Here is a 21,477-nt window from a genome sequence, read left to right as displayed (position 1 = left end):
CACTCTGAAGTGTCCGTTTGTCTCTTCTGAGCCGTTCAAGGAGTTTAATTCTGTTCGTTTCAGAGGTTTGTGAAAGGTGAACTATGTTTAGCACGTCGGGCTGAGAGAGCCGCGTTGTTGTCAGTTTCACATGACACATTTCCTGTAAGTGAGGCAAGACTGTGTCTCAACACTTCAGCAGAGAGAAGCCTTCATGCCTTTAGTTCCTGCTTTCATTCAAAGGACGTACCACCAGCAGGCAGCGACACATGACCCTGCACCTGCCCCTCTGAAACAGCTCAACGAACGGTCACAGACATCTGAAGAGTCGGTGAGTAGACTTTAGAGACTGAAGACTTAAACCTGATGTTCACTTTAAACACAGAGGGCTTTGGATTGATGCTGAGACAAAAAGCTTACGCAACATCTGCAGACAAAAGCTTTCTTCATGCAGACGACTAACATCTGAGATGAGCTCCATAACTTAGAGTATGTTTATAACAGACGATGGTAATGAGGTGATAACTGATTAAGACTGGTTCACTGACGGAACATGACTCTGCACAGCTGCTGAATAAGGCAAAAGGCTCATTAATGCTTTATGTTTAAAACCCTTCACCATTATCTCTGCCCGTTTAATGGGAGCTCACAGATACAGACCAAACATGCAGTACCACTGGAAACAATGGGGGCAGTGTTGAGAAGCGTGGCCTACAGTTCAAGCTGAGCCAGTAAAACACAGTTAAGAAGAAACTCTGGAGGAACTTTGTGAGGACAGATTGTGAGAGAAGGTTAGAAAATATAAACAAAATATTTGAGAATATTCACTGCATCTAAAAAAATAACACACCAACAAATATAAATCTATAATGAGCCTGCATTGGGATCTATAATGAGCCTGTATTGGGATCTATAATCAGCCTGTATTGGGATCTATAATCAGCCTGTATTGGGATCTATAATGAGCCTGTATTGGAATCTATAATCAGCCTGTATTGGGATCTATAATGAGCCTGTATTGGAATCTATAATGAGCCTGTATTGGAATCTATAATGAGCCTGTATTGGAATCTATAATGAGCCTGTATTGGGATCTATAATCAGCCTGTATTGGAATCTATAATGAGCCTGTATTGGGATCTATAATCAGCCTGTATTGGGATCTATAATCAGCCTGTATTGGGATCTATAATCAGCCTGTATTGGGATCTATAATCAGCCTGTATTGGAATCTTTAATCAGCCTGTATTGGAATCTATAATGAGCCTGTATTGGAATCTATAATGAGCCTGTATTGGGATCTATAATGAGCCTGTATTGGAATCTTTAATGAGCCTGTATTGGGATCTATAATCAGCCTGTATTGGAAACTTTAATGAGCCTGTATTGGGATCTATAATCAGCCTGTATTGGGATCTATAATCAGCCTGTATTGGGATCTATAATGAGCCTGTATTGGGATCCATAATGAGCCTGTATTGGGATCTATAATCAGCCTGTATTGGGATCTATAATCAGCCTGTATTGGGATCTATAATCAGCCTGTATTGGGATCTATAATCAGCCTGTATTGGGATCTATAATGAGCCTGTATTGGGATCTATAATGAGCCTGTATTTGGATCTATAATGAGCCTGTATTGGGATCTATAATGAGCCTGTATTGGGATCTATAATCAGCCTGTATTGGGATCTATAATCAGCCTGTATTGGGATCTATAATCAGCCTGTATTGGGATCTATAATGAGCCTGTATTGGGATCTTTAATGAGCCTGTATTGGGATATTTTTTGGTGGGGTATTAGATGAGTGTGGCTCTGGTATCTCTGATATTTTGGAGTTGAGCGGTTGTGAAAGTGATTCTCTGATAGAGATTGAAGCATCTGTTGTTTTTTGCTGCAGATTTTAAAGATATGTCTATTTACAGTTGAATATGAGGAAGTGATGAAACACGCGATACATTTCACAACTCTATCCAAACTTCCTCAAACTGTGTCTTCATCAGAGAACTGTGGTTCTCTTTATGCGGCTCATCTCTTACAGAATGTTTCCTCTGTTTCTGCAGCTCAGACCGGGCGGAGGACGAAGGACACGATGAGTTTCTGTTGCTTCATATTTATGCTGCTGCTTCCACTGAGGGCGAGCAGCGCCGTGACAGCCAGCCAGAATCCTAACGTCACTGATGTGATGATCCACATCCAGACAGCAGCACAGAAATCATCCAGCTCGGATCCACCTTCAGGGATCTCTGGTCTCAACGTCACACAGCCAACCATGAGGGACAAAAACCTGACACAACCAAGTGCTACACCTTCACTGCAAACTGCACCCACCAAGACTCTTCCACCAAACGCTCCTACTACAGCAACCGAACCCCAAACATCTCCGCCAAACTCAACGCTCGGCAGAGAGACAGGGACACAAGCAACAACAACGGGGACCAGCCAAACCAGCAACCAGACCAGGACTTCAGGAGTACCATCAACCCTCAGCAGCTCCACCCGAAGCCAAGACACAGGGAACACATCAACTTCCCAAACCAGCAGAGATAACACCAACCATTCATCCACCACTGTGGATCTAAGGTCTACTAACCCTAACCCAACCACACCTACAGAGTCTAAGAGTATGAGACCAGCTACAGAGTCCACTGGTGCCTTTAAAACTTCAAAGGCAACCACAAAACCACCGTTCATCCCCCCGACCACTATCAAGACCAAGAAAGAACAAGATCCTCCAAAGAAGCCATCAGGCAACAGTCAGGTAGTGGCCTGGATCATCGGTGGATCCCTGGTTCTGATGATGGTCGGGTTCCTGATAATCTACTTAAAGAAACGGAAGCTGAAGAAGCAGCAGACCACGACCGCAGACTGGGCCGGGCCTTCGCCTTTTCTAGAAGGAGGCGCTGACAACGGCCAAGTGGAACTCAGGTCATCCAACCGCATTTCCCTGTCCAGCTTCCTGCCTCAGAGGTTGTCCAAGAGGCTGTCTTTGCTCCAGGAGACAGAGGAGGAAATGGAAGACCTGACGCCGGGCTCTACGTTTGGAGGTAAGAACCAAGGCCGCATGTTCGGGCGAGAGGTGGAGGGGAACGGTGTGAAAGAAAGCAACGGGACGGCTGGAGTCACTGCAGAGATGAAGAGCTCCGGAGACGCTCCAGAGACGAAGGACTCCAGAGATGCTCCAGAGACGAAGGACTCCAGAGATGCTCCAGAGACGAAGGACTCCAGAGATGCTCCAGAGACGAAGGACTCCAGAGATGCTCCAGAGACAAAGGGCTCCGGAGACGCTCCAGAGACGAAGGACTCCAGAGATGCTCCAGTGACGAAGGACTCCAGAGACACTCCAGAGACAAAGGGCTCCGGAGACGCTCAAGAGACCGAGTCCTCTTCACAAAGCAGCGACGCACTGACCACAAACAACAACTCAGAGGAAGCAAAGCTCATCAAGGACGTCTCTGTGCGTCCAGCCCCTCCAGCAGGAGATGTGGAAGGTGCTCCAGGACAACAGAGTAATGGACTCGGGTAACCTTGAATGAACTTCATCGACATCCCTCAGTGCCTCATCCTTTCTGGTTTCTAACGGCAACAAGTGTGAGTGCAAACACAGGAAGTTGACGAACAGTTTGAGGAAATCAAAAGAGAAGTGGTATTTATCTGCGTTTCTACAGCAACGCAACACAGCACAGAAATATCTACTGTAAATATCCCTCAGAAGAACAACCTTTCCTCTCAGGACAGATGAATCCTCACCGACTGAAGACAACACTTTGTCATTTTCAGATCCTCAAATCTGTGATGCATGGAGCGTGAGTCATACGACTGCTTCTGCTTCATGCTGTCCTGAATTATAATCAGCCAATCCTCTCCAATCTATGAGGTCTCACTCAGACCAAGCTGTTTCATGAAACTAATACCACGTTAGGAAGGGAGACCCACACAGAGGGCTCGCAGGAATAGAAGCAGAAGGATGTGACGCTTTAAAAACAAATAGAGCTTTGCTTTAAGTGGTTTTTGTCTTTGCAGCAGTTTGAGATTATTTTGGTGAAACCGTAGCGAACGTATTTTATGTCATGGAGTCGAGAGAGTTTAAATTATTTAGTGTGAGGAGGTCATAAAGGTCATTCTCTTCCTTCTTGGTGTCCAGATAAAATCCAACATGTTTAATATTAACCGGAGCTTTCAAAAGAGATGAATGATGTCATGAACACATGTTAACAGCCAATAGGAGCACTCTCTCCAGTAGCAAACAGGAACTAACAAACTGACTGATGCCATAATTGGACCTCGGACTGTACGGAGTCAGTTACGTCTCCACGAGACTGCAGCTGTTTATTCTGCGGTGATGATGTCCTTTAAAAACGGCGTTGATGGGGATTCCTGGACTTTTGGACACAGCCTTGTGTGGACATTTGAGGAACTGCAGTTTTTTGTGTGGTCTTCATTTTAAACACAGGAGGTTTCTGCTTGATTGTCCTCTCTCTTACTGTGAACACACGATGTTAGCGTGGCTGGCTTCATTCAAGCAGTAAGAGTTTTAAATAGTCTACTTCGCTTGTAATGCTAATCTAGCTAACGTATTTTGGCCTCAGTTAGCGCTGAGAGCACCTACAGCTGTCAATAGATGAAGCTAAAGCTGCTCCGGCTCTCCTCACAGTTTGTTTTTCTCCTGCAGGAGCATGACAGGACATTTCATGAACAGGGATCTGGTTTAGTTTGTAAACAGAGATTCTTCTCTGGATGTGAGGGGGGTCGGTCTTTGGTCTTTCTAAGTCTTGTGGTGTTCAGATTGTATTAAAAACTGCTTTGAGAAAAGTGCTGAGTCATATTTGTGTCTCTAACAGATGAGAGTGTAAAATCTGTGACTGCATTAAAGTAAATAAAGATCTCGAGCTCATGTAGATGAAGCTTCAGTATCAGAGTCCTCCATCAGCTCTGTTCACGTGTTTAATGTTAATACAGGTTTTCAAAAAGACCATGGAGGTCGTCCTTTCAACCACAGGTGAGTCATCAAGAGAAGAGTGAAATCCTGACACTTCCTCTACTCAGAGAACATTTAACATTGTTGTTGTGAGTTTTTGTTGAAAGTGTGAATGAATGTTGTTTTTCGAATCCACAGAGCTGAAGCAGAGAGGTGAGGTGGTTTAGATCCAGGTCGCAGCACATGAGCAGAGCAGTATATTAAACTGCTCACCTTGTGTCTCTGAGTTTGTAACAATCCTCCTCATTGAGCTTGTGTTAAAGTTTCTCTGGATGTGAATGTGTTTGTGTGTGTGTATTATATTTATCTCTATGTTTGTTTCCTTTGAAGGAATTCAAACTCTGAGGTAGAAACCAGCGAGGTGGGTTTCCGGTGTTTGGGGCCGTTGTGGTTGTGGGTTTTGGATGTCACACTGAAAACAAACCGACTTCCTGTGACGGTTCTCCAGCTGCATGTTCACTGGTTACCTGAGGAAGGACTGATGCATAAATACAACAACACGCGGTTTTTAAAGTCAGCGTTCGAGTCATTTCACTCTCATGTTCCAGCTTCACACCCGAGCCCTCTGATTCCTCTGATTCATCCCGTTAGTGAGACAAACGAAGGGTTAAACCCCTCAGTCACGTATAAACACCTTCATCATACAAACCAGGACACGCACATTAAAATATAAACTTAAACTGTCTGACCCGTCACCGTTTAACACTTATATGTTCTTCTTCTTCTTCTTTGGTTTGAAGGTGACCTGAAGTAACCTCATCAGGAGGTCACCAGAGTTTAAAAACCGTGAGCTCAAGCTGTGTTAGCCAACATCAATCAATCTGATCAGTAACCAGAGACAGTCACACGTCCATTTACACCCTGTTATTGCTGTTTGTGCCATAAAGCTCTCCTCAGTTTGAAGCTGCGATGGTCGATGGTTAAAGTGACATCACTGCAGGAAGCTGACAGAAGGATGAAGCTTCACTTCGCTCACGTAGAACAGAGACAGAGAGCGCTCTGAGGTAAAGAGTCAGGTCTGTAGGACTCTGCAGGAAGTCCATACTGATCTGTAGCCACGTGAACATGACAGGAAGGAGCTGAGGGGACACCTACAGACCGCCAGCAGCTCCCACCTGTCACTCAAAGAGACCACGCCCCCTAATTATGCATCACTTTGAGCCTTAATATAAACGTACTGTATAATGCAGCGAGTGAGACGCACTGTTGAAACCTTTGTTCATTCTAAAGTGGAAGCGTCTTAAATAACGCTGCAACCAGTGAAACACAGAGAGGCTCACTTTAATGTGCTACACTTTGTTATCCAGCAGATGGCGCTACAGCCAAGCTGACGCTCTGCATTCAGGTCTGATGAGCATGCTGGGATACTAGAGATGCTGGTGTTTAATATCATCAACACCTTCACTACCTCGTTCCCTCCTCATCATCATTTAAAGAAAGGAAAACTTTAACACCTCGTTCTGAGCTCCGACTGACGACAACACGTGACAGCAGGTGAGCCGCCAGGTGAACTGGTCCCGGGCCTCCTGGTGAACTAGTCCCGGGCCGTGGGTTCAGACCGCTCTACTTTTAAACTTTAATCACACAGGAGGACGGTTTGCTTCTCCTCTGAGACTCCACCTGTCAGAGAACAGCTCGCTGATATGAGCCCCACGCACACATCGCTCCAGAGAGCGCCATAAACACGCCGTAAACACGCCATCAAGTTTAACACCGCCGATAACAGGGGGACTAAATCATCAGCACCTCACTGTGAGACTCAAACAGAGACGCAAGACCCGAGTCCACTAAACACTAGGAAGAGAAAGAGAGGGAGAGAGAGAGAGAGAGAGAGAGAGAGAGAGAGAGAGAGAGAGAGAGAGGGAGGATAATTAGAGATCATCCTCTGAGGACCATTTATTCAGTGCTAACATAGAGAGGGAGAAAAGAAGGGAGGGAGGGAGGGAGAGAGAGAGAGAGAGAGCGAGCTCCTCTGAGGCATGCTGTAGTCAGCACACACGCACACACACACACACACACACACACACACACACGCACAGAGACACACACACACACAGACACACACACACACGCACACACACTGAAGGGTTAGCTTGCTTCATCAGCAGCAGAGTGGGTTAGCTCTCTGCTGCAGCTCTCCTCTCCTTTTCTCTCCCTCTCCCTCTCTCTCTCTCCCTCCCTCTCTCTCTCTCTCTTCCCCTCTCTCTCCCTCCCTCCCTCCCTCTCCCTCCCTCCCTCCATCTCCCTCTCCCTCTCCCTCCCTCCCTCCCTCCCTCTCCCTCCCTCTCTCTCCATCTCCCTCTCCCTCCCTCCCTCCCTCCCTCTCCCTCCCTTTCTCTCCCTCTCTCTCCTCCTCCCGATCCAGACCTGGAGCTGCATCGGGAGGCTGCAGAGCAGCGAGCAGGACGGGGGCCGCCTCTCAGCGGAAACATGTTCAGTGCAACGCCACAACTTCCAGCCCGGGCGGAGAATTAAACCTGAACCCTTCAACTGTCCAATCAGTGCGAGGGACCAGCTGCAGGAGGAGACGCCAGGAGACGAGATGACAGAGCGACTCTGAGGAGGATGAGGTGAGTGATTCGAAGAGGAAGAAAAGATGTATGACCTAGATACAGCTGATAGGAATCTAAAGGTGGATCCTTTACTGCAGGTAGATCCTCCTGCCCTGTTACTATGCAGACTTTAGAGTCCACAGAGACTTAGAGAGACTCACAGAGACTCACAGAGACTCACAGGGACTCACAGAGACCAGATTCACAAAAACACAGAGGAAGTGATCAGAGACAGCCTCCTTCATCATCGTCCCACACGACGCAGCAGAGCGAGGACGTCTCTGGAAACACTCACACACACAGACCTCCTCTCCTCAGAGCAGACACACACGGTCCTGCATGAATCCAGACTCACTGCAGCACTCTGAGTCCGGCCCGCTGCCAGAGCTTCAAGCCGGCTGGCACCAGGTCTGCACCAGGAGCTGTCCCTCTTTAGAGCAGGACAGGAGGTCTGAGGAGAGGGGTTGACTTTCACCGTCATCACACTGCAGGTCACACACACACACACACACACACACACACACACACACACACGCACACACGCACACACACAGCAAGGGCTGCATGCCCTTTAACTCCTCCTTCATAAACACACACTGATCCCTGTCAGGGTCTTAATGCAAAACAGAGACCCTGCAGGGGGGGCAGAGGAGTCCTGACAACGTGAGCACGTCATGAGCTTTACCAGGACTTAGCTTCATGGTCGGGACATAGACCAGGTCTCAGCTTCATGGTCAGGACCGAGACCAGGACTCCCAAAGACAGGAGCATGGAGAGCAGCAGAACAGATTTACATCCGCTGAGCGGGCGGCTCGCTTCATGTGAGAGTCTCACCAGCACCACGAGTCCACGTTTCTAGACCCTGCTGAGTCCTGTAAACTGCAGCCAGAGAGTCCTGAATGAGAACTTCATCGCGGTCGTTACGTTCTCTCAGAGTCGAGGTGACAACGGACTGAAACTACAACGAGCTTCAACAGTCTTTACTCCGACTGAACGCCACGACAAGCATCCAGGCACACTCACTGCTGCACCGTTAGCAAGCAGGCACAACATCTCTGAATACAAGGCTAACACGGAGCTAACACAGAGCTCACCCAAAGCTAACACAGAGCTAACACAAAGCTAACACAAAGCTAACACAGAGCTAACAAGGAGCTAACAGGAAGCTAACAGGAAGTTAACACAAAGCTAACACAAAGCTAACACAAAGCTAACAGAGCTCACACAAAGCTAACACAAAGCTAACATGGAGTTAACAGAGCTAACACGAAGCTAACACAAAGCTAACAAAAAGCTAACACAGAGTTAACAGAGCTAACACAGAGCTAACAAGAAGCTAACACAAAGCTAACACAAAGCTAACACAAAGTTTACACGGAGCTAACATTATCTGTTTGAATGAAAGAGACTTAAACTTCAGGTGTTGGAGGAACGCTCTAAGAGGGATCAGATCCTTCACCCTGACCACTTCAGGATGAGGTCTGTTAGAGGACAGGTCTCTGTGGGACCAGGTAGTTTTACTGCAGCTGATCCAACAGTGGGGGAGCATCAGAGCGTCACACTAAAACGTCTTCAGGATGCTGTGTTTAGTTTTTGCTGGTCTTTCTCTGTCTCACGGATAAATCCGTCTGGACCAACGAGGAAGACCGTTAGACTCAGACTTTCTCCAACCTGTTCCTCTCCTCTCCTCTTCTCTCCTCTCCTCTCCTCTCCCCTCCTCTCCCCCCCTCCAGAGTCCACACCATGCCGGCCTGCTCTGCTTCCCTGCTCTGCCTGCTCCTCCTGCTGCTGTGGGGTCTGCTGGGACCTCTGGTGCTCTGCATCTGTCCTGCTGTGTGCATCTGCAGCCGAGGACACCGCGTGGTGGACTGCTCCTCCAGAGGCCTGACCAAGCTCCCGCCCGGTCTGCAGCACAACATCCGCTTCCTGAACCTCTCCTTTAACAGGTACGACTCTGACTCACCTCAGACTCTGAACCGTCTGTGCGTCCTGGTCTCTGGTCTCTGTTTGGAGGACCGCTTTCTTTAAAAACGACTGCAGTACTTTGAAGGACGTGAGGGCTAAAAATATGTAGCTGTCCCAGATACTGATCAGCCTCAGACATGAGGAGAGAGCAGAGAGCGGCTTGGCGTCTCGTCAGAGCGATGGAGGGATGATAAACACAGAGAGAGGGAGTCAGAGCGATGGAGGGATGATAAACACAGAGAGAGGGCGTCAGAGCGGACTGTGAAGGACCTCCTCCTCCGGACTAACGAAGAGTTAAACTTTGAAGAACAGATCATCTGTTCTCTGGGAGATCAAGGTCGACCAGTTTCCCTTCAGGCTCTCAGCTCTGTTTTTATCATGCATGAGGAGGGGGGGGCAGACTTTAGAGGGTCTAAGGTTTGATGTTAGCTAGTCCTCCTGAAGACCATCAAAACAAACTCAGGGGGGAGTCAAAGTGTAAGAAGAAGTCTGAAGAATCACTAAAGGTTTTAGATTCTTACAGATTCAGCTCACAGATGAGGGACACCCAGACTGAGACTCGTCTGTCTGGTCTAATGTGAGCTTCACTCTCAGGCTGCAGGTCTCTCAGAGTCCTCTTCCTGACAGTTTCCTTTCATGCGACCAAAGTCTTCAGTCATACATTCTGGACTACAAACAGACCAGGAGGATGTCACCAACAAACTCTGCTTCAAACACAGACCTCCTGACAGAGACCAGGGCTCCTGACAGAGACCAGGGCGCCTCACAGGGACCAGGGCTCCTCACAGAGACCAGACCTCCTCACAGAGACCAGGGCTCCTCAAAGGGACAGGACTTAGGATTGTGCACAGACACGCTGTGTAGCTGCCATCACTGAGCTGATCTGCTGACAGTAAAGATGCCCTTCAGTCCGCCCCTCCCTTGTTCTCTGGTAGCCACAGGGACAGGTTCCTCCTTCAGGACCTGCAGAGACCCTCTAACTTAAAGACCAGTCATGCTGGATTCACGTCAAACCTGCTGACTGTTCCTCTTTGTTTCCACAGCTTGCAGAATCTGGACACCCAGCTCAGTCACTATGCCCACCTGCGAACCCTGGACCTTTCCTACAACCGCCTGGAGAGCCTGCCCCCGTCCTTACCCAAGTCTCTGTGGGACCTCCGAGCCGTGGGGAACCACCTCCGCTCTCTGGATAAGAACGACACGGCGTACCACTGGAACCTGAGGGTGCTGGACCTGTCGGACAACGAGCTGGAGAAGGTGGTCTTCATCAACAACACACTGCCGAGCCTCCAAACGCTCAACCTCAGCCACAACCGCTTCTGGACCGTGCCCACCAACATGCCGCACCACCTGGCGAGCATTGACCTGTCCCATAACTTTCTGACTCAGATCCTGCCGGGGTCTCTGGACCGGCTGCCCAGGCTGACTCAGCTGTACCTGCATGCGAACCGCTTCCCCTGGCTGTCTGACGGGGTCTTCGAGAAGCTGGCGGGTCTGGAGCTGATGACGCTCGGGGACAACCCGTGGGCCTGTGAGGAGGAGGAGAACATCACCAAGCTCCTGAGGTGGGCTGAGCAGACCCGGGCCACCGTGTTAGGCTGCCCCTGTCACACCAGACCGGTCTGTGGGCAGACCCACGTGGCGACCCCGGGGAGGGAGTGGCACTCTGCTCTGTTCACGGAGCCGCCGCTGTGGGTGGACAGCCGGGGGGACGGACAGTCGCCTGTTCGGACCGCAGAGGCCACGTCCAGCTACCAGGCCAAGTCCGCCCTCTTTGAGACCGAGATCTTTCAGGGCACACGAGGACCGAGTGACTCCAGCGACCACGTGGTCTTCGTCTGGACGCCTTCCTCCAGTTTGGACTCTTTCTCCACTCGAACAAGCACAACAACTCGCCCGCGCTCCTCCACCAGGAAGCCCAAAGTGGCGAGCACGAGGAATAAAGGATCAGGACTCTGCGAGGAGACTCAGACTGTTCTCCTGACTGTGTCCTTCATGGTCTTCTTCTTCTGACTGGACTCAGCTCTGACCCGGTCTCTCTGGACTATGAATGTACGACCACAGCATCCCCATGTCCACCCTCTGTAAACACTGATACGACTGTTACTGCCTTCTGTCTCCTTCATCATCATCATCATCGTCATCATCTTCATCTTCATCAACGTCATCATCTCCTCGGATATGAAATCTATAAACCTACAGATCTCTGGTTCCTCTGTCGCTCTCCGTATAAAGCCTGTGCTCTGTGCTTCGCTCTGCGCTTCGCTCTGTAGTGATGTTAGTGATGTTTGTGCTTCAGATCACACATGATCAATATATGCATCACATTCCAGAGCCCGAGGAAGACGCCAATAAAGGGCTATTACACAAAAACAAGGGTCTGTGGGTGAGGTGTTCCTGTCTGCAGGAGGAGGGGAGGAGGAGGGGAGGAACAGGTGAATGGGAGGAGAGGAAGACGAGAGGAACAGGTGAATGGGAGGAGAGGAGGTCAGAGAGGTGAACCTAAGAAAGAATCAGTCGATGATGTTATCGACAGTAAGTCGAGTTGAATCTGAAACTTTAGTTCATATTTAGATTTTTTAACGTTGGTGCTCCTTTTGTACGTGCAGGTCATTGAATCACTCACTGGTGGTCTACAGGTGGTCTGCAGGTCTAACTGAGACTGAGTTCACCTCTCTGCTTCATGAGGAGAGGACAGGTACGAACACATGGAGCAGAGAAAGAATCAAACCTCTCTCCTCAGAGTCTTTAAAGAGTCTGATGTTAAACTTCTTCCTGAAACTCTGAATACAAACAAAGAGAGCAGACGGTCAGCAGAGAGAGAGAGCGGGGGGGATCCTGAAAGAACAGATTCAGAGTTTGGATCTGAAGTTTAGAGTCACAGTATCTGTCAGGATCTCCTGATTCTTCAGATCAATAACCTAATGTTAGTCCTGTTCCAGTCTGTAGATGATGAGCTCACAGTGACGCAGAGAGCGCTGAGGATGTGAATAAAGGTGCATCATAAAGGTGGTGAGACTGATCTTCTTTGTGTGAATCTATTAAACTTGAACCTGTTTGAGCATCGTCTGTAAGCTCCAGCTGGTCGACATAAAGATCTCTCTAATGTTCCAGCGTAGTTTCATGTTCAACCCTTAAAGGTGACATATCACGCTTTTTTCATCAATATATATTGGTCTAAGAGGTCCCAAAACATGTCTTTAAAGTTTATGCTCAAAAAAACACTTTGAAATCAGATTTTGGTCTGCCTGAAAAGTCCTCTTCTTCATTCCTCATCAGAACACTCTGTTTTCTCTCTGACCACGCCCCCTCAGGAAGTGGATGTGCCTCTGCTCTCCAGCACGTTGATCTAATGTTTACATGTTGGCTGAATATACATGGCTGCTCAGAGATCGCGTTAATTCAACCATCTGAATCTGATCCTGACGGAGAGGCGCCTGTAGCAGGACCTTTCTGAAGGATTGGTCATAGATTTAGTGTTTCTTGTTGTTTTATTTATCAGTATGTAGACGTGTGTCTTGGTACACAGCTACGAACATGTAGCTATGTGGCTATGCTAACTAGCGCTAGCACTTATCCATGATAAATAAACATCATCCACTATATCTTCAAATCTGCAGACGTGGGGAGTAAAACCGACCTCTGCCAGAAAGGCAGCAGGACCTTTTATGAAGGATTGGTCACAGATTTAGTGTTTCTTGTTGTTTTATTTGTCAGTATGTCGACGTGTGTCTTGGTACACAGCTACAGCTACAGCTACAGCTACAGCATATAGCTATGTGGCTATGCTAATTAGCGCTAGCACTTATCCATGATAAATAAAAATCATCCACTAGATCTTCAAATCTGCAGACGTGGGGAGTAAAACCGACCTTTGTGTTTATTAAGACAGCCTACAACTAGCATGCCTCCCTCCTAAGCTCCTTGTTAGCACACATGTGTGCAGGTAATGAAAAACAGAGGAGGGATTCAGTATTATTTTATACAGTCTATGGGCTGAACAAGCTCCGAGCTCTGACTCCGTTACAGACCGGATATTGTTGTTACGTAACAAAAACACGGAAGTCTGAAACGGCTGGTTTCACACACATTTACAGAAAGGTGGAGAAATCAGAACAGGGGCAGAATGGATTTTTTTCATTCTCGGGGGGTTTGTAGACATGCCAGGGAAACATATTTCAGGTAGAGAACCATTAAAAAGTCCATTTTGCATGATATGTCAGCTTTAAGTTAACCTGATGCATCTGGATCTCTCGTCAGACCGGGATCTACTGGCTTTAACTACAGGTCCTCTTGCACACGAGTTCCCTGCGTCTGACTGTAGAGATGCAGTATGCACATGAACAGCAGGGGGCAGAGTAGAGGTAGAGGGGATGTGACTGTAAATCAAGCCCATGCAGAAGTGCTAAAAACTGCAGTTCATCGAGCGTCCACTAGAGGCTGGCTGCAGAAACACTAGAAACCACATACACACCCATTCAAAGAAGACGATCTTTAAATAAACATGTTTACAGCCTGGCTCAGAAAACTGCTCATTTCTCTCTCAGCACACACTGTACGGGGGATTTATTATATCTCTGCAGCTTAGAAGATATCAAGATTACGCGTTTTGCCCAAATAAGGGCGTGACTGACTTGATTGACAGGCAGGAACACTGTAGCTGTTAGCGAGGAGGCTAAAGGCCAGCCTCTTTACCTCACACTAGCTCCACAGAAGTTAGGTTGAGTTCAGCGTTTCCAATATGGCCGACGATCGGCTTCAAAACAGGGCTTCAGGGACAGACGGAGGACGTCACAGAGACCACGAACATGTTTAAAATACAGGATATGTGGAAACACATCAGCAGCCCGAGCCGAACCAGGTCCTTGATTAGAAAACCTGCAAAACTACATGAATCAAGTCCGGACCGCCTCGTCTGAGCCGGAGGAAGAGGTTTGAAACCCGCAAGGAGGAGGAGCGATGTCTTTAAGAGAGGCGTTCACTGCCTCGGTCTGTGAGGAGGATTTAAGAGACACATTTTAATATGTAGTCTGGCTCGGATCAGGAGGTCTGGAGTCTCTCTAACCTGCAGGAAAACAATGGACTCTCTGAACCAGGAAGACAAACCCTCCTCACAGTCTTAAATACGCCTCCCTGTAAAGGACTGTAAAGGTTTTCATTTTCAGACTAAGATCAGAGGATTGATCCTCCCAGCAGACCCTGATCCGTCCATGACACGAGGTGCTGCCTCACCCTGAAAGCATGCTGTGTGTTACACAGGGTCTGAGTTAACCTGTGTTTAACTGAAGGAGGGAATAAAAACAGAGGATAAGACTTGATAAAGTCACAATCTCAGAAGGATCAGGAGGCTTCAGGTCCTACCTCCGGGCCACGTAGTAGAAGACGGGGTTCCCGGTCTTGGATGTTCCGGCCTGGTAGAAAATGTTGAGGGTCTTTAAGGCTTTAAACTCCTCCTTCTCGTGGACCTGATGCCTGCAAGACAAAACAGAGGGCCAAGGATCAGGATCAGATCAGGGCGGGTTAGAGTCAGATTGTTTATCTACTGTTTATCATAAAGATATGTTTAATCCGTCCTCTGGATTTAACTGATGCTGCAGCACATTCATAAAAACCCTGAACCAGTGTAAAAAGAGGGGCCGAGGACTCTGTGGAGGCCCCGAGTATCAGCAGCAGGAGGGGCATCATGTTTCAGAGAGTCAGGAGACGCATGAAGAGAATAACTGAACACTCTTCAGACAGCAGCGCCTCATCAGATCAGAGGAAGCAGATCTAAACTCAGGAGGAGAACTTCTCAGAGGTTGAAATAAAGGATCCAGCAGGACCTCTCTGCAGACTCCACAAACACACCTGAGTCCAGTTTTCTTAGAGCTTGAAATAAAAGATCCAGGGGCGCCGTTGGCCTAGCGGTCTAAGCGTGCACCCTATATGCAGAGGCTATACCCCTCATCGCAGAGGTCGTACGTTCGCTTCCAGCCACAACCCTTTACTGCATGTCTTCCCCCTCTCTCTACTCCCCACATGTCCTGTCTCTCTTCAGCTGTCCTATTCAGTAAAGGTGGAAATGCCCCAGAAATACAACTTTAAAATATAATAATAAAGGATCCAGCTGGACCTCTCTACAGACTCCAAAAACAGACATGGGTTCAGTTCTCTCAGAGCTTTTAATAAAGGATCCAGCTGGACCTCTATACAGACTCCACAAACACACCTGAGTCCAGTTTTCTTAGAGCTTGAAATAAAGGATCCAGCTGGACCTCTCTGCAGACTCCACAAACAGACATGGGTTCAGTTCTCTCAGAGCTTTTAATAAAGGATCCAGCTGGATCTCTATACAGACTCCACAAACACACATGGGTTCAGTTCTCACAGAGCTTTTAATAAAGGATCCAGCTGGACCTCTCTGCAGACTCCACAAACACACCTGAGTCCAGTTTTCTTAGAGCATGAAATAAAAGATCCAGGGGCGCCGTTGGCCTAGCGGTCTAAGCGTGCACCCTATATGCAGAGGCTATACCCCTCATCGCAGAGGTCGTACGTTGGCTTCCAGCCACAACCCTTTACTGCATGTCTTCCCCCTCTCTCTACTCCCCACATGTCCTGTCTCTCTTCAGCTGTCCTATTCAGTAAAGGTGGAAATGCCCCAGAAATATAACTTGAAAATATAATAATAAAGGATCCAGCAGGACCTCTCTACAGACTCCACAAACACACGTGAGTTCAGTTCTCTCAGAGCTTTTAATAAAGGATCCAGCTGGACCTCTCTGCAGACTCCACAAACACACCTGAGTCCAGTTCTCTCCGAGCTTTTAATAAAGGATCCAGCTGGACCTCTCTGCAGATTCCACAAACACACCTGAGTCCAGTTCTCTCACGGTCAGATCTAAAGAACATGAAGACTCTGTTCACGCTGCAAACTGATGATGATGAAGAGGAAGAGGAGTCCTACCTGGTCATGAACTCCTCAAATTTGGAGCTGGTCAGGTTGAGACTGGACCAGTGTGTGTCCGCCACAGGTTTGTGCTCCGGAGGTCCCAGGTAGGCCAGCAGGGTCGCCATCTTATCGAACGGTCTCCTGCCGACGGCCTTGTGGTCCCTGAAGGTAAAACCATCATAAATCAAGTCCTCAAAGTCACCATACATGAGCCCTGACTGAGTGCTCCTCCGTGGTGGTCCGCTCACCTGTTGCTGGACAGGTACTGTCCGATCCGCTCCTGGTTGTTCCACAGCAGGCGGTGCAGAGCGAGCACGTTCCCGTCGCTGATGAAGGACAGGCTGTGGTTGACGGAGTCGCTGGGCGGCGAGTCGGAGGCGATGTCCAAGAAAAACCTGCAGAGGACGAAACACACGTATGAGCTCGGACAGGAAACACGCCAAGGACAGGAAGTTAGCATGGTTAGCATCGTTAGCATCCTCTCACCTCCGGGCTGCGTCAAAGTTGCTCTTGACGAAGTCGTTAAACGGCCTCATGTGTTCTTCTTTCGTGAACAGGACGTGGTTGGCGATACTCTGCAGGATCTGAAGGTGGAGACCAAAACAAAGCTGATTATCTGAGCCCCTCTTCACCTCTAACAGAGTCCTGTCATCCCTCACTCTCATGAACTTCTCCTTCATATTCAGCGGGGACATACATCACTAGGAATAATCTGAACTGCTTCATTTAGAAGTTTATGGACACGACGTGACTAACAGCCACAGGCGTCCAGGAAGTCCCCGAAACTGTCTTTAGTTCTGAAGGAGCTTAAAGGTTTATGAGGACACGTTTCAGGACCAGAATCATGAACCAGTCCGGCGTCTTTCTGCTCACCTTGGACATGAGTTTCAGGCCTCGCTCGATCCGAGGAAGCGGCTTCTTGTCCAGGATGCCGGCCTCGTACGGAGACACGATGGCGGGGTTGACGAATCTCAGGAACATGGCGCTGCCCACGGCGCCGATGCTGTTCTGAGGGAAGCGCTGACTCACCACCTGAGTGAGGAGGTGAGGAGGGGGAGGGAGCGGGGGAGGACGCAGGAGGGATGAAGAAAGATGGAACAGAAGAGAGAGGTTTGAGCAGCGGGCCGGGTGAGAGGAGAGGGAGGAGGACATATTGATCATCAGGACATCAGAGAGCAAAGGATGATGGGAAAATAAAAGATGTGAGACAGAGCAGAGAGAGGCAAGCCATGAGAGATGGAGGAGGAGGAGGAGGAGGAGGAGGAGGAGGAGGAGGAGACTTTTCATCCTGGGCTGTAACCCGAGACAGAAAGCTTCTCAGTCTGGTTAGAGCCCGAGAGAGAGAAAAGAGACGGAGAGAGAGAAACAGAGCATTTCCTCTCCGACGGTGAAGATGAAGACTGACGTCATCACAAAACCAAAGACAGAGAGGCAGAGGACAGGTGAGCTGTGAGGGGTGGAGCCAAGCAGCAGGTGAGCGTCCCATCGTTAAAGCAGAGCAAGAAACGATCCAACACCAGCAGATCCAGTCTGTCCTCATCCAGACCACCAGACCTGGTCTTTACACTGAGACACAGAGAGCTCCTGAGAAACCTCTGATCCCTGTAGACCTGATCTGTCTTTAAGAGGACCCTTTTCACGTAATTACTTTGAGATGGACATCTGCTGCTTCCTGCAGGATTTCCTCTCACTTTCATGACGTTCACGGCCCTGATAACGTTCATACATCTTTACTCTGATGCGATATGAGCACAACAGACCTGTGCACGGTGTCAGACTGAAACTGCATGAAGCGTTACTTCCTCCTCAGTAGACACCGTCTCCATGAGAGGACATCGACATCGCCAGGCCTCACAGGAAGAAGACAACCGGATCCTCTGAGCTCCATAAACACACCCCACTTCTCTCAGTCCATCTGCTGTGCGTGTGTGCGTGTGTGTGCGTGTGCGTGCGTGTGTGTGTGTCATCAGATATTAAACCATAATCGCAACTCTCACTAAGGACTCATGAAGAGGGTAAATGAGCTCAAGCTAAAGACTGTCTGCATCCATCGACACCCTGACCTCCTCAGCTCTCAGCCTGAGCCTCTGAACCTCCGACAGAAACCTGTTTCAGGATCATCTCAGAGAGTTTGGAGCGTCGGCACAAAGAACATCTTCAGATCTGTGTGTTTATCATGTTCCTACAAACTGAACCTTCTTCTGTTTAAACACAGAGAGAGACGCTGCTGCTGTCCAGAGGTTAGACCGAACACTCAGGCCGTCTGTGTCAGCTGGAGCTACCTGTACCTGTGCACACATCGAGAGCAGAGACAGCAAAGACCCTCACAGCTCCTGTAGGATCAGAAGTTTCTCCAGCGTCGTATGAAGACGATGTTTCTGCAGATTAATGAAATAAGATCTGTTCCCTCCTCTGGCGTTTTTAAAGGCTGTGGTTCTTTTAGTCGAGTCTCTGTGGTGTTAAAGTTCAGCCTGATCTGATGCTGCCGTCTCCTCTTTGTTTAATACGAACTGTCAGCAGGTCGGGTCAGACTTCACCATGTGTTTGTGTTTATTAGAACTCAGAGCGAAACTTTGAGATCATCAGAAACTAACAACCATGTGTTCCCTGAGAGGCTGAAAGCTGCGTCACTTTCTGTTTGAGTTAGAACCAATCAGAGACGAGACTTCTGAGATCTGAGATCTTATTGTAGTCTGACACAGCGTGCAGACTCTTTGGGACCTCATGGTTGTGTCTCTTCAGCGTGAGGCGTGATGATGAGATCTAACAGGAGGATGGTCTCATCACTGTGAGCTGGTACGGGCGGAGGATCAGGACCAGAGGGAGAGACAGGCTTTAAGAAGCAAAGATCGAATGCTCTATCGATATGCCGAAGACGACCTCCTCTACGTCTAAGAGCGAGTGATGCTGAGCGAAGAAAGTCTCCAGGAGAAGATTTTCTTCTTAACACGGCAAGAAAGAAAGAAACCAACCCATGACAGAGAGCGCGGTTCATCAGAACGTTTCATCCTCATGTGATTTATAGAAGAAGAGACGTTCTGAGGAAACGTCTCCAGAGTGCAAACAGAAAGAAACAGATCAGAGGATGCCACAGGGTCCTGTTAATTGAAAATACATTAAAATGGCGCCGATATTAGTACGATGATTTTCAGAGGGGGGTTGTACACAAAGTTGTAAATGGAAACAAGAATAAAACATTTCCACCAAATCAAAAACCAAATGAAGAAATCAAAAATCAAAAAAATGAACAAAATGCAAAAAAAGCTTTTTTGCTTCAGGAGGGGAAAGTGTCTGAAAGAGATCTCCAAACTTACTGCTTTTTTGTTTTCCTTTTTTTCTTTTACTGTTGCTTTATTCAGCAGAGAGTGGCAAGTAGCCTACAGAACAGAGCACAATCATGGTCACAGCACCGGCTACACACACACAAACACACACTAACACACACACACACACACACGCACACACACACACACACACACACACACACACACACACACGCGCACGCACACACTGAACAGCGCCGACCTCTCACATCCAGTAAAACACAGAAATCAAAAACTGCCGTTAGAAACGTTTCTGCTCGGGGACGTGAAGCGTGCCCATGCATGAGTTGGCGTGACAGCAGCAGACTGCATCAGTGTGTGTGTGTGCATGTGTGTGTGTGTGTGTGTGTGAGAGTGTATGTTTCAGAACTCAAAAGGTGGAGATGATAAATCAAAGATGTAAACACAGAAGATGCAGCCTGTGTGATCAGAAGCCTCTAACACGATCAGCAGAGTGTGAGCAGCTTCCTCTTTCTGTAGCAGGGCGAGGCAGCAGGAGGTGAGGCTGACTCAGACTGTGTGTGTGTGTGTGTGTGTGTGTGTGTGTGTGTGTGTGTGTGTGTTAAGTTTAGATGAGAGCACCCTCTGGTGGACAGTCCTGGTGCTATGGTTCGGCTGAGGGAGAGACCGGCTGACGGCCTGAACACACCTGGATGCATCCTGAGGACTCACAGATCACCTGCTCTCTCTGCATGATGAGATATTTCTCCTGCATGTGATCAGTTAATGAATCACAGAGGAGTGAACACAGATCTGATGTCCACGTGTCGTTCAATAAGAGAGGAAGAATTCAGTTCTTGATTACAGGACGACAACCTGTTCTTTTTTTGACAATGTATACCCAGTGCATCTCTAAGAGGTTTGAATCATAATCAATACTTTTTGGCGTCTTCATAATCATTCTAGTAATTCTACATTTATTTTCTCATTCTTAATATTTTTGTTCTACCCTATCTCACTGCACTGACGACCCAGTTTATAATAACACAGAGGGGATGATATGACCACCATCCGTCCCGTCGCTGTAACGTTTGCTCTACACGCACTCTTCATCAGTGTTTATAAGAACGCAGCGCAGGGCGGTTCAGACGTTTGTTAACGTGAGTCTGTGTTCCTCTCTCAGATCTAAGACCGACTCCAGTCTGCATCAGGTCTTCCCTCTGAGAGCAGCTCCTCTCCGGGCTCCATGAGTCCGCGTCACTCTGTTCTCTTAAAGCTAGGGTTGGTAGTCACGGAAAACTAGCATGAATTTGAATGTAGCATTTCCTCTGTCTAACCCCTCCCACCCTCCCCTCACAGCTCCTCCAAAACGACGCCCCCGCTCACATGCATGAGCGCCCCTGATTGGCGATCATATGATGGTGACTGATTCCAAACCAGTCCTCAGGACATGGTTTGTGTTTTGCACTACGTCAACTCATGTCTCACTCAGCGGTAAGAAAACACCAAAACATTCTCATAGTGAAAGTTAAAAACACAAACAAACAGGAAATGTACGCTCTGCAGGAGGCGGGCAGAACGGCAGGACGGGATTTGATTGGTTTCATCATTTGGCTCCTGATGGCAGGGATTGGTTGGTGTTTTCCCAGGTTTACTCCGGCTGTAGATAGCAGCTTTGTTTACCTCTTTTTAAGAACACATTATGTATTGATTACCATCAGGACATAAAGATCATTTTAACCAGTAGAACAAAAAGTGGATCTAAATCTGACTACCAACCCCAGCTTTAAGATGAATGCAGCTTAAAC

At 48.2% G+C, this 21,477-nt stretch overlaps 3 protein-coding genes across 5 annotated transcripts in view; 2 read left to right on the top strand and 1 right to left on the bottom strand.

Moving 5' to 3' along the window:
* The window catches only part of nf1a (neurofibromin 1a), a 75,553-nt gene that overhangs the window by 25,505 nt on the left and 28,571 nt on the right, over positions 1-21,477 (bottom strand). Inside the window, exons 30-35 of one of the 2 annotated variants that reach the window (XM_034701824.1) lie at positions 19,721-19,783; positions 17,280-17,438; positions 16,893-16,990; positions 16,655-16,801; positions 16,422-16,568; positions 14,837-14,947 (exon numbers count right to left, since the gene is read on the bottom strand). In XM_034701824.1, coding sequence (XP_034557715.1) covers positions 14,837-14,947; positions 16,422-16,568; positions 16,655-16,801; positions 16,893-16,990; positions 17,280-17,438; positions 19,721-19,783 — 725 coding nt within the window. The remainder of the gene's footprint in view (positions 1-14,836; positions 14,948-16,421; positions 16,569-16,654; positions 16,802-16,892; positions 16,991-17,279; positions 17,439-19,720; positions 19,784-21,477) is intronic. The other variant, XM_034701825.1, reaches the window with a different exon arrangement.
* Positions 197-4,952, top strand: LOC117825862 (mucin-5AC-like). 2 transcript variants are annotated; one of them, XM_034701828.1, is made up of 3 exons: positions 210-310; positions 2,044-3,237; positions 3,319-4,952. In XM_034701828.1, exons 2-3 carry the CDS (start codon positions 2,073-2,075, stop codon positions 3,504-3,506), a joined length of 1,353 nt encoding a protein of 450 aa, XP_034557719.1. In that variant the 5' UTR covers positions 210-310; positions 2,044-2,072; the 3' UTR covers positions 3,507-4,952. The 2 variants fall into 2 exon arrangements, with proteins under 2 accessions (XP_034557718.1, XP_034557719.1); XM_034701827.1 differs by having other exon boundaries at positions 197-310; positions 2,044-4,952.
* On the top strand, positions 8,362-11,857 carry omgb (oligodendrocyte myelin glycoprotein b). Its single transcript, XM_034701832.1, has 3 exons — positions 8,362-8,451; positions 9,244-9,456; positions 10,519-11,857. The coding sequence occupies exons 2-3, from the start codon at positions 9,254-9,256 to the stop codon at positions 11,486-11,488; spliced, it is 1,173 nt and encodes a 390-aa protein (XP_034557723.1). The 5' UTR covers positions 8,362-8,451; positions 9,244-9,253; the 3' UTR covers positions 11,489-11,857.

Source organism: Notolabrus celidotus, chromosome 14 (genome assembly GCF_009762535.1).
Source record: "Notolabrus celidotus isolate fNotCel1 chromosome 14, fNotCel1.pri, whole genome shotgun sequence".
Taxonomy (NCBI): Eukaryota; Metazoa; Chordata; class Actinopteri; order Labriformes; family Labridae; genus Notolabrus; species Notolabrus celidotus.
Note: the sequence above shows the minus strand (reverse complement) of the source record. Positions and strands in the feature narration are given on the sequence as shown.

Bases quoted from the DNA above. Each gene is read 5' to 3' on its own strand.
- LOC117825862 (XM_034701827.1), top strand. From the start codon at position 2,073: ATGAGTTTCTGTTGCTTCATATTTATGCTGCTGCTTCCACTGAGGGCG.
- omgb (XM_034701832.1), top strand. From the start codon at position 9,254: ATGCCGGCCTGCTCTGCTTCCCTGCTCTGCCTGCTCCTCCTGCTGCTG. The intron at 9,457-10,518 runs GTACGACTCTGA...TTGTTTCCACAG, and splicing joins CTGAACCTCTCCTTTAACAG to CTTGCAGAATCTGGACACCC.